Source organism: Falco punctatus (genome assembly GCF_963210335.1).
Source record: "Falco punctatus genome assembly, chromosome: 8".
Taxonomy (NCBI): Eukaryota; Metazoa; Chordata; class Aves; order Falconiformes; family Falconidae; genus Falco; species Falco punctatus.
Window position 1 is genome coordinate 64,651,373 of NC_137588.1, and position 17,391 is coordinate 64,668,763.

The 17,391-nt window shown below is 43.7% G+C and overlaps 1 protein-coding gene across 4 annotated transcripts in view; it reads left to right on the top strand.

Annotated features, from left to right (window-relative positions):
• PRELID2 (PRELI domain containing 2) overlaps positions 1–11,311 on the top strand; it is a 108,652-nt gene extending 97,341 nt beyond the window's left edge. For 2 of the 4 annotated variants that reach the window (XR_013930232.1, XR_013930234.1), the window contains exons 8-10: positions 5,357–5,398; positions 7,471–7,651; positions 8,619–11,311. Coding sequence is in view for 1 of the 4 variants with exons in the window: in XM_080400663.1 (XP_080256789.1) it covers positions 5,357–5,367 (11 nt within the window). In the remaining 3 variants the exon portion in view is untranslated. Of the gene's footprint in view, positions 1–5,356; positions 5,399–7,470; positions 7,652–8,618 lie in introns of those variants that run through there. The other 2 variants (XR_013930233.1, XM_080400663.1) reach the window with 2 other exon arrangements.
• The last annotated feature ends 6,080 nt before the right edge of the window (positions 11,312–17,391 follow it).

Below are 17,391 nucleotides of genomic sequence, written 5' to 3' on the forward strand. Positions count from 1 at the left end.
GCTGCTGTGGCGTGTGGGAACCCTGGTGCTGCCAGGGGAGGATGTGGGGGCTCTGCCGCCTGCTCCCTGAGGAGTGCAGGGAATGAGCTGAGATGAGGGCTGGGGTCTGTTAGGACCAAAGGACTGAACTTTTACAGGTCTTGGCTAGGCAGACCTCCTAAACCTGCCCCAGTTCTAGCACTTCTCTGAAAAGTGTGCAAATTGAGGCTGGGCTTCGATTAAAGGTGAGTAGAAAGTTTTTCCTCCCCTGGGACTTCATCACGTATGTAGAATGTGAGCAATGCTTCAATTCTTGACTAAAAAGAGATGTATTTTACACTTAAGTACTCCCAGACAGCAGTGCTTTTACTGAGTTACATATGCACTCAGGTTTGAGTAAAAATTCATTCCTTGATGTATGCCTGAGCTTTGTGGTCACCTGTGCCATACAAACCAATGCCGCCAGTTCCGGGGATCTCTGAGAGCAGCTTTGATGCTGTGCAGCTCAGGCCCATTGCTACTTTTATGTCAGCCTTGCCTTTGAGTGGCATATCAGATCTAGAAGGGAGGAAAGTGCACTTTAAATTACACACACACACACATCCTGGCATACGTAAGAAAAGCTCCTTGGGCAATGGCCATATGGCCACGAACGGAACGTGCAGTCACTTGGCTCGGGCTGGTCTCCCCTGAGCGGCAGGTGAGAGCATTCGCACCCGCAAACTTCAGCTGAGCTCAGCATCCTGAGATGCATCCCCTCCGTGGCACCTGGGCAGGCAGCTGCCAGACACCCGGCAGCAGAGCGGCAGCACTGTGAATCCTGAGCGAGCCGCTCATTCCTCTGGAGAGGTGATGTCACCACGAGGATGATGGAACTGGTGGCAGCCAGGTGACCCCGAGATGCTATCTCAAAAAGACGAGCCACAGTTTCTGATTGATAATGCGGGAAACCCAAATGACAGGCATGATGCAATTTAAAAAAGAGAACTTGTACAAGAAAAATGGGGGGGGGGGGGGGGGAGGAAGCCCCTCAGTCCCATAATACTGTGCTGCTTCAGTTGCCTTCATTTTTTCGCAGAGAAGCAAAGTGATTTTCAATTGTTCTTGCTTTCCCCAGGGCACTGCCCGGAATATTCATGACTGAATAATCATATTCTCCCCTGCAACCTCTGTTTGTGTTTTGTTCTATCCAGCTACTGCACATCTGTTTCAGATTGAGCGATTGCTTGCATGTGAAGCAGAAAGCAGCACAGTGACTTCACTCTGTCCAGCTCGAGCGAGAGATGGCAAGAGCTGGACCCTGGAAATATGAGAAGATAGACTACTGTTTTTTGGCATAGTGTCACTGATAGGCATGGCTCAAGAGCTAGAACACAATTTACAAAACATGCCGAGGTATGAAATGCTTTTCCTCATTTTGCAGTGCTCCCTACCCCTTCAATCTGGCTGAAATCTCTCCAAACCTCCTCCCATCAAATGATGGAGGGAGCAGCCCCCTTAGCCCCGTCAGTGCCCCCCACAGTGGGCTCTCGCTTGGGAGGGGGACACAGCAGCAATTTGTGTGGCAGAGCTGAACGTGAGGCTCCCTGGACAGCTGGAGTTAGAATCCCCCGGTATCTGCCCCAGGGACAGCTCATCCTGTGTACGGAGCCACACAGCTGGAATCTCAAATCCCACGTCTAACACACACAAGCCTGGCATAACGTGCTGCTGGTATATGGTTGTGTTTCCATGGGAAAGGGAGAAGTGACTTAAGTGGGTCTGAAACCCTTTTCATGTGGGAGAAGCACACCTTCTTCCCGAACCCTTCTTCTGGGGTTTTTATGTGTTTTTTTCCAGTTACTGGTTCTTTGAACCAAAGATGGAAGTGCAGCTGTTGGATGATGGCTTTGGGAAGATGCCCCATCTTCTTTTGGTGGGTTTTCTCAGGCAAGGCATGCCTGCCGTGGTGCACATCCAGGTGCCAGGGTGCTGCTTGTCCTTCCTCCTCTGCCTGGATGGAAGAGGCAAGCTCTGTTCATCTGTTGATGTTTGACACATTCGACAAGTGACAGTGGGAAAGTTCAGGATATATTTGGCATTTCTTTATTTGGCTTTGAAAGCCGTGTAAAGAGCGAAAGCAACAGGCTCAGGTGCATAATACTAATTTTGTGTTGCAATTTCATTTAGACAAATTACTCCTGCAAGTTCCTAATAAAAGCAGATGTTGGCATTGTCAAAACTAGTGAACAATTCTGATAACAGGAGCAGCTATTTTTATTTTTATGTTAACCCAGTTCAGCCTTACATCAAGTTGTATTAAACCCAGAAGATACAAATAGGATCCATGCTGGTTATTCATTTGCTTCAAAATGTGCCAAAACCATCTCTTCTGCTTCACATAGTAGGTGGGATAAAGGAGTAGCTGGAAGGCAAGTGATTTGTCAAATCGCAAGCAGCACTTGTCACCCAGTGTACCCGTAGCTGGTGTGGAAGCATTAATTAGGGGAGCGAGCTCAAGCCAAGAAACGAGCGCAGCAAAGGGCCACCAACAGTGTGGATCAAGGAACCTTCCCTACAGAAAACATCTTCTGCGGGTGGGCTGGCTTGCAGCACTGCGTGGCTGGATGGCCGGCAGCCTGGTCTGTGAGCTGCCTCCGTGGGAAGGGGCGTGATGCTCGGTGCTCGCCAGCGTCTGCCTTCAAGCGTTGCAGGCACTGCAGCGGGAGGAGGGAGGAAAGCCCTCCCAAGAGGTTAAGTGACCGGTCCTGCATCAGGAGTGATGCGTAGCCAGCGGGACAACACCATCCATCCCTTGTCGTTCCTGGTCATCTTTGGCCTTCCAATATAATCAGCATATATTAGGATTTATTCCTATGTGATTTGAAGACTAGCAGTGTGCAGCCTGCCTTTCCAAAGGGGACTTTCCTTTGGTGGTGGGTGTTAGGTAAGCTGTGTGAGAAGCACAGCTTGTCTAGTGAAGTCTTGAGCTGCTCCAGACTGCAGCATCTTTTTGGGAACTTCATTTAATCATCTCAGTGGTTACCATCTAGAATTATATTACATGAAGATTCATTTTCTCCCAGAGCAACTTAAGTAAGGAGAAACATGATGTAAACACCGAAAAACTCAGCCCTGGCTTCCCCCTTAGCTTAGTTTAAAGCATAGAGAATAAGCTTTATAATGATTTTTCAGTTTTGTCAGTTTTTTGTTTTCACTGACTCCCTTTAACAAATTTTAGATTTTATCAACTAATAGTTGCTTTGATATTAAATGCACTGCTGCAAACAAGTAGCATGCACAATTAAATCTCTATTTATACCCATTTTTCTCTTCATGGGAAAAGTTTTATTTCAGCTCCTTGTTATTTTAAAGCAATTTGCAGAAGAGAGTACTGTTAGGAAAATTAGGCTGATGGCATTTGGGTGAGCTGAACGCGCTGTTAAGCAAATCAGAAATTAGTATAGATTTCTTTCATTTGACTTCATTTGCTGTGGATCAAATTTGATACTAATGATAAAAAAATAGGCCAAGCTTTTAAAAATATTGAGGTCTCTGTGGTGAAATGGAACAAAAGTGGCAAGAGAAAAATTTGGATTTTTTTTTTATCTAAATTGGAATAATTTTAATAATTCTATTATCCCTTGAAACCAAGGTGCAGTCTTTTCTTGGAGCACATCACACGTGCGTGAGCTGCCTTTCTGCACTTTGGAGACGGGGCGAGATGATCTTTGTGAGTCGCAGCAGGAGGCAGAGGCACCTGGGTGTGCACAGCCCACTCTGCCCGTGCCGTGAAGATCAGCTTTTAGCTCGCAACATGCAGAACTGCCTACTCTGCCGCTTCAGAAAAGCAGGAAAACAAGTGGATGACTTTGGTCTAGCAAAACCGATAATATTTGGGATTGCTTTTCCCTGAAGGTTTGTACTCTGCTGCTTCACACTGAACTTGGTTATTGCTGTGTTGCAGAATGCTCGTTGAGTCTTTGCTTTTGTGTAACCCTCTCCTGCTGGGGCACGGTGGGGCTTGGCCCTTCGCAAGCGCACGGCTCATGTGTTACGGGGAGGCACGGTGCCTGCGTTGCATCTTGTCATGGGATTCATATATACAGGATAGGAGAGAAAGGAGCTGCAATTAAATGTCCTGATTCTACAGTTACTTATATACCTGCCTAATAGCAGTTGGAGTATCCGAATTAGTAAATTAGATGTAATTAGTACATTTGGCTGAAGTATGGAAACGTGACTTGTGGATGTTGTAACACCAGGAAATATGGAGAAGCTGCTTCTGACTAGCAAAATAGTGATAAGCAGACAATGCAGAAGGAGAAGAGAAAAAAAAATCAGGAAAATACGAGACCTCCTCACCCAAGAACATCCCTGAAATGTTGCTACTTGGAGGCTTACTTGAAGTGGTTTTTAGCTGCAGCAATATCCTCCATCAGAACATTTTGCATCAGAACCCAATATAGTATTTGCAAGGTAAATGATAACTTTATGGGTTTTTTTCAAAAGCCTTTTCAGTTGTGCAGTGCTGAGCCATGAGTAAGCCCTGCAGAGTGCCTGGGAGCAGGACCAGGGCTCTTTCCTGTGCTTATCTGATGAGGTCCTAAATGCCTTGGATGCTGTGGGAAAATATGGGAAGGTTCCGAGTAGCTGCTGGAAAGCCTGGTGGTTTCATCAGGAGTGTGAGTACTCAGGAGATAGTTGGATCGATCGTGTTAGAACCCCAACTGACTCCTGTGAGCTTGATCTGAGAGAACAGGATCCCATGCAGAAGGTGAGACAGGAGACAAGATTCAGAAAGGGTTGAAAGTGAAGCAGAACACAAGTTTCATGCTCACCATCTCCTAATCAAAGACAGCCACATACTGAAAGGTTGCTTCACCTTATTTTCCTTCCCATCCTTCCATCGGACATGATTGAACTGGGATTCTTCCACCTGCTCCCTGAGTGTGTACCAAAGATGTACTTTGATTTGAGAATGGGATGCAATTTTTACTAGAATAGTAGAAATTATGTCAATAGTTTAACAGTTGTAAAATTAGAAGGAAAGAAAACCCCTAAGAGATGAGGAAATAGCTGGTATTAAAGTAATAGAATAATTTTACCCCGTAGTAGTATTCTGTGCAGCTTGAAGCAGCTCTCTTCAGCTGGTATCTGTCAAATTGTATCAGGAATGTAAGGTGACATTATGAAGTCTCCAGATACATTTTCATGTCATTTAGCTGATTTCTGTCATGTGATAAATTGCATGTTTGTGAAATCAGTGTTCTGTACTGTGTGTATTCTGCGTTGCCAGTGTCAAAGTTCTGTGCTAGAGACAACAGCAGCCATGCATAAGAGCTATTGCTTTGCAGGATCTTACCACCTTTATTGAAAACCCTTATTCATTTTCCAGGCTTGGTATAAAAGATTAATGAGATACATGAAGATGCACAAGGTGAGTCTTCTTTAATTCTGCTTAATGATATCTCTGCTCTTTTTTTAAATGTGAGGTAAAAGGGAAAATTAAATCCTAGCGAGAGGTGAAGGCACAGGCTTTTGTTCTCTTGCTAGTGGTGGTTAATCCCAGGGAAGACCTGTTAATTCCTGGTGTGACTGGTAGACAGCTCAGCCCTGGCGCAGGTGGGCTGGGCAGGTCACAGGCGAGTGGATCCAGCCCATGCACTTAGCCTGACCCTTATTACCCCTCAGTTCTCTGTCTCCTCCTGAGGCAGGAGGAGAACTTGTGGGTCCAGGGAATACTTGCCAGTGATGGGATGGACCCGCTGCTGTGGAGTGCTGGGGTAGGGTCTGGACGTGGTTTTGCGGGAGCGGCTCTGCGTTCATGCCGGGCGCTCCAGTGGGCTCTAGGCGGCTGTTCAGGCATCGGCAGATGCATGCGACAATTAATCCTGGGAGGTTTTAGAAACCCATAAAAATTGTCTGCTGCCCCCAGAGCCCCTGGCCTGTAGGAGGACATTGAGTGGGAATGCTTTTAAAATTCCCTGAAAGGTAGTAGTGATTTTTAACTGTATTGAATTGTTTAGATGGAGCCTTTTGGTCCTTCGGCTTCTGCTGCAATAGCTATTACTCCTCTGGTTTGAACGACGGGTGGTCAATCTCCCTCTCTCACCTTACAAGTGTCCTGTCGTAGTTTGTGGCTGTAGGCAAAACCATTCTGGTAAAACACAAGATAAAAAGAAAAGCATTTTAATGACTATTAATATGTCATAACTAGTGACAATGAGTCATCCACAAGTTTAGTAATGGCCTACAGATCAACATACATCACTAGGAAATCTGGTTCAGCATCGTTTCGACCTGGTGGTTACCTTGTGGTAAGTTGGACACCCTCCCCACAGCAGCTCCTTGTGAGCACTGCCTTCAAGGCATGACTGCCCTCACACCAGCCCAGCTTGGTACCCTTCGTGACAGCACTATTAATCTGTTGATTTTTGCTTATGCTGTGAAATCAGGAGTGACTGTGACTGTTGGTACATTCACCACAGCATGAATATAAACATAAGTAAGTACCAACTACACCTGGCAAGTCTGACGTGCTGACTGCGGGTCCTCAAAGCCTTGATTGAGAGAGAGACTATCCTGCCTAATTTTCTGGTTGTAAAAACAATTAGTAAATAAATAAAACCTTTTTCTTCTGATCATGTATTTTTTGGACAAAAACTATTTCTTGACTTAGTTTTTCTTGCAGCTTATCAGCTTTTTGCATTTTCAAGTTTTCTGCCCTGGGTCTTGTAAGATAAGCTAACTTTTGAGAAGAACATTTACCAGTTCTATTTCAGATTCAGATGCAAAGTTTAATGGCTTTCCTGAAGACCCAGTGTAATGTCTGACTTGTTTAGTAAATCTGTCCCCATAAAAATCAAGTTTAAAAGCAAACTCCTAATTACTTGTATTGAGTATGATGTTTGATCACAGGTAACATTGAGCTGCTGTAGCAATCATATATGTTAAATGATAATACTGTGCTGCTGTTGGCTCTATGCTGGCTAATTTGCAACACACCAGTGATTGGTGTAGGGTTTTAATGGTGTCACTTGAGCTGTGCTGTATAGTTAAGCCTACATCTGCTGAAGGATATATCATCTGTTTGAATAGTCAAAATTAATAGGTTTGGTCCTGTATTGTAATTTACCTCAAATTTTCAAATTTGTTATTCCAAAAAGGGAGGAGAACAGAATGAATAACTCAGAAATGTGTCATTGCATAATTAAACTTATTTATGGCTGTACCCATCTATCTATCTATCAAAATCTGCAGCCTTTCCTTCCTCTAGAACAGCATAAGGCTTGTCAGTACTTTTGACGCCAACGTTTTAAAAACCTTGGCTGGTCCCTTGCAATCGTGAGCTGGTAGGTGTTAGGAAAGGCACAACAAATTTTGTACAGTGACTTTACTGCCAAAGAACTGAAGAACATGAAGTTCATCAGGCAACTACTGCGGAAAATAATCTGAAGATATTTAGTAGAAATGAATTATAATTCATCATATTTGATCTGACTCTTGCAGGGAAGCATTTGCCATCTCTCCAGAGAAACTCTCCGAGCAGCTGTTTGTCCTGGGAGACGCACGAAGCAGGTGAGGTGCCTCGCTGCTGTCTCGGAGAGCTGAAGCATTGAGGACATAAATCAAATCCATATAATGGAGAAGCATCACATGGGAAACACAGACTTCAAAAGAGATTTTAATGGTAGGTTAAATTCTAGTTCTAAGACTGATAGTTGAATGAAAGTACAACATAATTATGGATTACAGGTATGAAGTTGCAGAGCGGAGCAATTGCAGTTGTCTCTCAATGTACGTCTCTTGTCAGCCTGTACTGGGGGCTCTGCTCATTGCACCACTTCTGGGGAGATGGAGATGATTCCAAGTGCAGCTAAAATGATTAAATCTAGAATGGAATTTATGAGGAAAGATTAAAGAATTAAATATGTATAGCCTGGCTAAACAATGACTTAAGGGGAAGTGTAACTCTTTATGAGCGTTTCAAGGTTACCAATACAGAAGACTGGAAGAACCATTCAGCATGTCACAGGCAGAATTGCTGAGAGTAATGAGATGATGTTAAGAAAAAATAAATTTTCAAATGCTTGCATCACCACGTGATCCGATTTAGGTATAAGGGAAAAACAAAATCTAGCTGCATGGGGATGATAGGCATGTCTTAGATCGGTGGAGACCTCTTCAGTCTTTTGGTTCCCAGATTCTTTCCATAAAGCCCTTGCACCTCTTGCAGAAAGGCAGCCAGCACCCTGTGCAGCTGCACTGCCCACCTGCCAGCAAGGAAGGTTTGTGTTAGATCCACTTGCACAAGAACTCTAGCAAATGGAGACAAGGCTGAATTTTCTGCCTCTCATAGTCCTGGTGTTTAGACCTGTACCCAAGTATATAGCTAAGTCAGTTTTGGAAAACATACTTGGGAAATGATAATCCATACTGCGTTGCATTCCCCCACACTGTGTGGCTTGGGTTTTCTTTTGTTTTCTTTTACTCTTCTTAGATGATCTGAAGGAGAAAAATAGGTTTTTTTGAAAGGAGCTTAACCCTCATGTTAGGAATCATTTGTATTTCAAAATCCAAATGTTATACTGGCCAAACACCAAACTTTTATTTTTCAGTTACCTTAGTTCACTTTCTTAAACTGCTTCTTTTTCTAGGCAATTTGTTTTTATACCTCATCCAGAGCTCTGAAAATGCAAGGAGGCTTTTTTATTGTTAGCCTTGAGCAATGACCCTAAGTTAAACAGCATCAACTGAGTGTCTGCAAGTTGGCTGAAAACGAGAAATTTCTGAAGGCTGTTAGGGTGAGTAACAGTGGGATGGAGCACCCCTGGGATGGGTGTCTTGACACGGCTGCTGCAGCCCTTCCTCAGCTCTGGGCACAGCAGTGTGTTCTCTTGGGACCGCCACTCTCCCACTGTGCCCCTGGTGAGACCCGTCATGCCTGGGGAGAGGGCTAACACATCCTGCGTCTCCAGCACAAAGCACAAGGTGGGACCTGGGGTCTGTCCTTTATTTTCCTAAGGTTTAAACTGAAACGAGAGCCAGCTTTGCCACATCGCTGTATTTGGATGGAGTACAGAGTCACAGAGGACTTTGGGTTGGAAGGGACCTTCAAGGATCGTCTAGTCTGACCCCTCTGCCGTGGGCAGGCACATCTTCTAGATCAGGTTGCTCAGAGTTCTGTACCCTCAGGTAGAGAATATTTCATTGCTCTCTATGGGAATTAGGTTCATACATTAAACAAGAAAAAAAGGTAGTAGCCTCTAGGAGCTTCACTAATATATCCTGAAATAAAACCTAAAAAGAATATATGAAAAGCAGAGGAAATATCCTTATTAAATAGCCAGGTTGAAATATGGTTGTGTGTTGATACCTCCTGTATCCTGAGGTAGAGAATATTTTGTTGCTCTCTATGGGAATTAGGTTCATACATTAAACAAGAAAAATAGGTAGTAGCCTCTAGGAACTTTGCTAATACATCCTGAAATAAAACCTAAAAAGAATATATGAAAAGCAGATGAAATATCCTTATTAAATAGCCAGGTTGAAATATGCTTATGTGTTGAGAACACACAATGGGATACAGGCATTTCAACTATAAAAAAAATTAAAAAACACATTATTTCCCAAAGATAGGTATCATAGATGAAATTGCCTTCATACTTCAAACTAATTAAAGTCCATGAAATATGTTGCGACTGTCAGTTGGTATTTACTTTTCTCTTGAACCACCTGATAATGACTGCTGAATTACCTGAATGGATGATCTTTTGATTTCTTTGCACGTCCATGTCACATGTTATGCTGACAGATATCCACCGAGCTGTGAAAGGTGATGGACTTAGTCTGAGTTTTTTTCTGAAGTCAGTGGGACTTTTCCATTGAATTCCAAGGCTCTTGAGTTAAACCTGCTCTGAGAGCCTCCTTCAATGCAACAGCAGCAGTCTGCGATTTTCCCCTCTCTTTCTTAAATCTTTTTTCTGTCCATGGAGGAACCTTGCTGCGGTTTTCACATGGACGCTTCTTGTATCTCCAGGCCATCACTGGTGCCGAGACCATGCTCGGAGCGATGCTGTCCCTCCAGAGGTGGCTGGGGATGTCCGGGAGGGTGCAATGCAGGTGTTCGAGGATCGCCTGGCCAGGAGGCAGCATCCTGGCTGCCTGCCTGAACCAGTGAAATACATGGGCAATAAAAGCAGGCTGCACTTTGAGAAAAGGGGCTGGGGGAGGGGGGCAGAAAGGCATTTCTGCTGGAAATGGTTATGTTTCCGCTGCACAGATGATTTTTGATCTATTTCTGTTGCCCTTAGAAAAATGAAACTCCAGGTAGCGGTCCTGCATCTTAACAGAATTGTCAGCAAATGACTTTTGTTCCAATGTTTTGGTGCCATTTTTCCTAAGCTGCCTTTATAATGAATGGTGAATCTTTACATGGCCAGTACGAGTTATTGAGATCCAAATCTGTTCTGGAAATTGTCTGTCTGACAGCCTTTTTATTGGCAACAAAGCTATTTAAATGAGAAACCTGTGCAGGAGATGAACTGGCTGCCCCATGTGATGGCAAACGGAAGCTGATGAATTCTGCACGGGCAGTAAGGTGACCCCTTTGCTTTCCACTCTAATTACTTTCCTGTCAGATGTTCCATTAGAGTGACAGGGTCCCAAGTTCCCAAAGATCTCTGTTTTGTCTTAGAAGATTAAAAGGTGGCAACTATTTTCAATATGATTATCATCATTATCTCTAGGAGATTTTATACTTCAGAAGTCAAAGTCATAATAGACCAGCTCACTGTAATTATTTCCAAATTGCCTTAATGTATTTTCCAGAAGTTCTTTTTGCACTTTGTAATTTATTTATTTGCTAAGCCAATAGCACATTAAAATGCTAAAATGTCTCTGAACCTGTATGAAGCCAGTCTGGTGGTAACTTGCATGGGCTTTGCCAGCATCTCCTTTACCCACCAGTAACCCCATCCATTTTTTATTAAAGTAGCATTCTCTGTGTTCTCTCTCTGGGAAGATACCTTGAGGGATGCCTCTTTTTTTTTTTTTTTTTTTTTTTCTTTAAAATTAAAAGAGATTCCATGATTCCAAGGTTTGTTAATGTTGCAGTAATTCTCTGTGCTGATGGAAATGCTTTTAAAAACATGTACTTAAACCAATAGAAGAAAACATTCAAAAACGCAAAAAATGCTCAGTTTCTCAAAAAATGCTTTTTTCTTTTTTTTTTCTGCAGGCATGTTTCTAAAGAGGAAGTCTTGATGCACCAAGGGATGGAAATAGCCTGTGGCTACCTAGCAGGCTCGGTTTTCTCTATTGCAGAAGCCAACCCGCCTTGGGAGAGCGACCAGGGTGGTTTTGGGCACAGTTGGTGAACATGGCTGCTTGCATCCCAACCACATCTGTTCCCTTTCTTAGTGGTGAGTAGAGAACGAAGAGAAGATATGCCCTGTGTATTAAACTGAAACTAACACAAATAGCGTCTAAAATACACTCAGCTAATTGTTCAAGAGTAATTTACGGACCAAGAGTTATGCTGCAATAATTGTGAATAATGAGTAAACCATGGCAAAAACGCTAAATGGCTTGCAGACATTTTGTGAACAGAAAATGAGGCTAAATTCATTGAATAAATTAATTGCTATGGTTTATTCTCTCAGCTTTAATCTGCTGCCTGCTGAAAGAAGCCTGTGCAAATGGAAAAGCTGGTCCACAGCCTTCATTTTGAAATGTGGCTGCCTCGCACTGAATAGAAGAGAAAAGAGGCCTGAAAGGGTTTTTGCTGTGTTATAATAATGTATCATGCTTGTAACACAATTTTCACCTTCAAAGTTTTACCTGCCCTTTGGGGTTGGGCAGTTTTATAATCCCATTTTATTAGTGTGAAGCAGATGGAGAGCCTGCAGGGAGGAGAGGTGATTTTTCCCAAGGCCACACATTGTCTCTTTGGCAGAATTCAAGTTGGAGCTTGGGATTTTTCAGTCCCTGACTGATGCTTATGATATTTTTCTGTTTGAAGACTTCCCCCTCCTGCAAAAAACATGAATACTGGGAGATGCACAAAACAACCCTAAGCAGATTTGAGGCTTCGCCAATGAAAATGCAGAGAAAAAGGAGGAATGAGAAGACACGTCCCCCAGCCCGTTTTAGAAGATCAGTTCTAGTAAAGAGGAATTATATTTTAACAACCAGACAGATTGTCTCAGATTTACTATCTTAGAGGACAGCAGTGAAGGCAAAGCATTTTTCTGTAAGGATTATGATTACCTGACAGGGCCTTATCATAACCGGGAGAAATGACCCTGATTTAGAAAAGATCTGTTAATTTATGAGTAGCTGTTGCTTTTTAATAGTACAGTTTTTTCTTCCTGCCATTAATATTAGTAAAAGTAAAACTAAGGCCCATGTCTTTCCTTGGATGGAATTTGTGATTTAAAATGAAATTTGGAGAGCCTTGTAGATCAATTCTTGGATTTTATAAGCTGCTGGTAGCAATTTATGTGGATGTGAGACCACAAAATCCTTCCTGGTTCTGCGCACAAGCTGCCTGTCATGCCCTAGCTCCTGGCAGCTTTTTCTCTCCCAACTCGAGCTGGCATGGCTGGGTGCCTGAATGGGCATCCTTGAGCTGGAAGGGTCTGGTGACGGTCTGACAGCTTAGGACAAGCTCTTTGCTATTAATGGGGCTCAGAGTAGTATCACTTGGCTCAGATTTATGCACTGTGCAAGTCATCCCTTTGAGGAAGCTTTAGTGTTCCTCCTTGGGCTAGGACTGACGGCCCCTTTCTGCTGATATTTATAGCAGGGCGCTTTTACACCCCGCTTGACTCGTTGCATAGTGATAGTAAACAAATCTATAAGTCCTTTCCCATTTAGCTCCCAGTCTAAAGCGAGCTGTATAGCATAGCAGCCCGTGTAGCTCTAAGGGCAAGCTGCTGCTGGGGAGTTTTGTTAAACGGAGTACGATTACCCCATCTGGCTTGATCATATCTGCTCAGATAATCGAAATAGATTTTTCCCCTCCATTTGATAAAGTTTAATAGAGCAGAACAGAAATCCAAATGTTAACATTAATCGTAAGGTGAGACAAAGGGAGACGCAGTTGCACCGCTGACGGGAAGCTCACCAGAGGAGCCCAGGCTCAGTCTGCACCCCAGCTTGCTGCCCAGCTGCAGCAGCACTGCCCGGCGGGGGGGGCTCCACACCAGTTCCCCGCTGCTCCCACCCTTGCTGTTGTGGAGTTCTGTCTCCAGCAGCCTCTACAAAAAAAAGCAGTCTTCTCTGTTGTGGTTAGTACTGCTGGAGCAGTTATAAAGGTTAGGTTTTGCTGCCGCTGTTGACTTTAGCATGCAAGTTTTGGTGCATCTTGCAGCTCTTGTATGTTCAAAACACCTTTGCTGTTCTGAGATTGCATTTCTAACTGTTTCTTACCAGAAACAATCTAACCCTACTGATGCCCCCAGCACACACTGAACTTGCCGGTGTGGGAAGCCTGGTGTACCAGGAGCACGTCCCTCACCCTCCGGGCTCGCGCAGGGGTCTGGGCTGCTGCTCGTTTACTGCTGCGGGAGGCTCTTAACTCTCCTTTGCTGTTTCAAATGTTAACTGAGAATCAAACTTTCTGCCTTCCCTTACAATAATACCAACATAAAGAAATTAAAATAAGTGTCTGTTCTGGATGTACCTGAAGCCATAAAATGATTTGTATATAAAATCAATTGAAATAAGTCAGAATCTTTTTCTCCATGTTTGAGAAGGTTAAACCTCCAGCAGCAATGGCAGCAATGCATTGCGCTTGGAGTTTTGCAGACAAAATGTCACTCTCTTATTTTATTATACAAAGTAGTCCACCCTAAATTACGTTTTCTTTTTTTAATTTATTTGCATGAAAAAGATGGCATGGCATAAATCATCTCGTGTAGGTTGCTGGGTTATTTACATTTCAGAGGTTGTTTTTAACTTTGTATTAGAAAGGAATTTGCAATTGAGAAGCTTTGGGAGGCATTAACTTCTGGTGATTGGTTGTTCTCAAAAGGTGATGAATGATGTTCATTTTGCTTAGGACAAACATCCCAAAGTTTGTGTCTTTCTAAAAAAATTATCTGGGGCAAACACTGAAGGCCAGTGAGCGATGCTTTCATCTCAGGAAGTAATTCCTCTTGGAAAAGCAGGATATTTGGGATCAGAGTTTGCTCTCTGAAGCCATCTGCTTGGCACTGTTGCTGCAATGCAACATCTGCCCCATGGAGGTCAAGCCGCTTCTTCGCTGCCTTGCCAGAAAGAAGGTGGCAGTTGGAAAAGTTTGTTGTAGGAGGGTGGTTTGAAGGACTGCCTCCGCTCTGGAGAAAGGAGAGTCATCCCACAGGTCTTGCCAGTGTTGCCTGCTGGCACTTGTTGCTGTCCTTCATTACAGCACTTGTTTAATGGCATCTGACAGAAGGCAACTGGAAGTCTGGAAGGCTTTAATGAATCTTCAGATGACTATTTTCTGCTAAAAAACGAGGTGAGAAGCTGTATCTTAAATTCAATACAGCACGTAGCCCATAGGGAACAAAACAGCAGAATAAAATGTATTTTATTAGCAATGAACTGAGGCTGCACATGAGAGAACCCTTTAAATATCTGACATATTGAATGCATTATATTCCCCTTCAGGAAAGAAGTATTCAAAGGGATAGAGCTGATGAACTGTGCTTATTAACTTGACTTGGTGGTGATGAGAATGGTATTGACAAAAAGGCTGTGGTAGGCTTCAAATGCATTTGCTGCCATCATGGAGTTAGAGCACTGCTCTGGCAAAAGTTGGAATTACTTTACATATTGATGGAAGGTCTCCAGTGAGAGGCCCTCATGTGAAAGTGAGCACAGTTCAGGAGTTGAAAGCGAAGCAGTAAAACACATCCACTGCCTCCAGTAGGTGGAAGCTGGAAAGCGTCAAAGCCAGCCCCAGTGCAAAGGACCTGCTGAATCAAGGGCTGGAAGGGACCTGCTGGAGGAACTTCTGCACTCGGCGAGCTACAGGAACTTACTCAGCAGTATCTGAATACACTAGCCACTTTTTGGATGGAAGCTTAATATTCTACGCATAAATGGTTGCCAGTGGAACTGGATCTTATACTGAGTTTCTTGGCAGCATCCACTAGCCCTCAGTGAAGTCTCCAAAAGCTATTCATGAGGATATCACAAAGGAAAGGATTCTGAAATTTCTGGGAGACAAACCTGTATATGACACTGTGGAAAACATAGGCAGTGAGTAGTAATGTCAAAAAATATCTGTCTATACGCTCATGAAGGTGGAGAACAATATAGCATGCTCTATAAATTAATGTCTATATCTATTCTGGCATAGCCATATAATTTATAGGTTAACTTAGAGTATTCACAGAGAGGTGTAGTTGTCATTTTCCTATTTTTCTACCTTATTTTTTGGTAGAATTAGTATTCACTGAATTGACGTATATATATTTTTGTACTTTCTGTTGCCTAGGGCTATTCCACTTCAGTCTTTGATCTTGTCAGATCTTGCAAACTAAGCTGGTTGGAGGTTAGCCAGTGCTTGGATGAGCGATTTCATAGGAGTTCATGATGCTGTGAGAATTGTTTGTGTCTGAAGACGGCACCTTCTGCGGTGAGTCAATGCTGAACAAATACCCCAGCATGGAGCCAGGGTGCTGGAACGCCATGGGCTCCATCTGCAGAGGATGTGTAAAATGCAGCCATGCAATCTGATTTCCTACGAACTGCAGAATGGATGTCCTGGCCAAAATCAAACGTATGTAATTAATCCTGCATTCAGATAAGATATTACTACTTTTCACCTTCTCCTAACCTGTCGCTGAGGTTTTCTGTGCATGGCTGCAGCATTTCAGAGAAGGATGGAGAAGGAGGTTGTGTTGGGAGATGCTGACAGTTGCTTCCATGCATGTCCAGTGTGCATGCGTGGTGTACAGTGCAGGTACAAAACAGATGGCCATGCAAATGTTTGGCCATTTAGAAATCTGTTAACACCCACTTGCAAAGTGTCGCAGCCTGTTTGTACACACCATGTCCCACAGGCTCCTCCTTCTCCTGAAGGGGAAGGTGGTGCAGCTTAGCACAGAGGTGCTCGGGGATGTGTCCGCGAGCTGCCCGGGAGGGCGACCTGGGGGGGCATGTCTGAGGGCTCGCGGTGCTGCTGGGGGAGCAGCCGTCTGCGCTGGGAGAAGCACTTGTGTTAACGTGGAAAACAACCATGGAAAGCTGACCATCGTTTTTAGAGCACTGTGGGACTTTTATGGCAGTGTTCTGCAAAAGTGTCTCATTCACTGCTAGTGAGTGACCCCCTAACCACATTGACAAGTAATCACTCACATGGGTAATCCTATTGATGTTAGTTGGGCCAGAGCTGCATCGTTATAATTTAGCAAATAACTATTCAGTTGTTTAGACTATAAGTGTTTCTAATTTATGTAGAAATAGAAGTCATTTCTGTCTCATTCATTAAAGAAAACGTGATGTGAATTATCACTTACTTAACATATGCAGAAAAAGGCAGATTTTAGACAGCACAACACAATAAAAAGAATGAATCTTTTCCCACCAGTGGTAACGGGAGATTCGTGATTGATGTTCTTCATGTTTTTCTCTTACCAAACTGGTAAAATTAGGTTGACTCGAATGCTGGCTGCTTTCCAGATAAAACATCGTCAGTCAGGAATACCCTTTGTTTAGAATTCAGTTAATTCTTTAGTTAGTGGTGGATGGGCTCTGGTGTGGTCTTGCAGAGCTGCATGGCTTTATGGAGCTAATATCAGCGAAGAGCCAAAAAATATTTTTGCTAGAGATGTGCTGATACAACTCTGGGATCACATACAAAGTATGGAGTGGCTGAAATAACCTCTTGTATTTTGTGTTGACTGGGATACAGCTCTGCTTCTTTGGAAGCTACTGACGTCCACAGTCCTGCCAAATTCCTGTTTGGAAATTGGATCTCCCCTCCTCAAACCTCCCTGCAGTTCCACCCTGATCAAATGTTGACTGTAGCATATAGGCAGGGACGCAACATTCGGCTGCTGCCACACAGTGCCCTGCGTGACAGGGAGGATTGTCCCTCTTTTTGGGTCCTTCAGGCCTCATGAACTCTGAAGCAGGAGCAGCATCACCATGTGAGCTCACAGTCTGTGTTAGCACGCTAATGGTCCCTGTTTTCAGCCTAATGAAATGCTGGGGGTTTAAAACTTCTGTTGGGTGTGAAAGTGGTACAGGTTGCCTGCAGAAAAGTTGGGGCCTTTTTACAGCTTGTAAAACAATTTTATACTGTTTTCTGCTGAATTGACTGTCTTGAATCTCAGCCGGTGGAGGGTATGGTAAGGTGACAGTGGAACCGTTTCCCTTGGTGTCCCTGGGATCACCCGCACGTGAGGAAGTGCCGAGTCCTGTGGCCAGGGA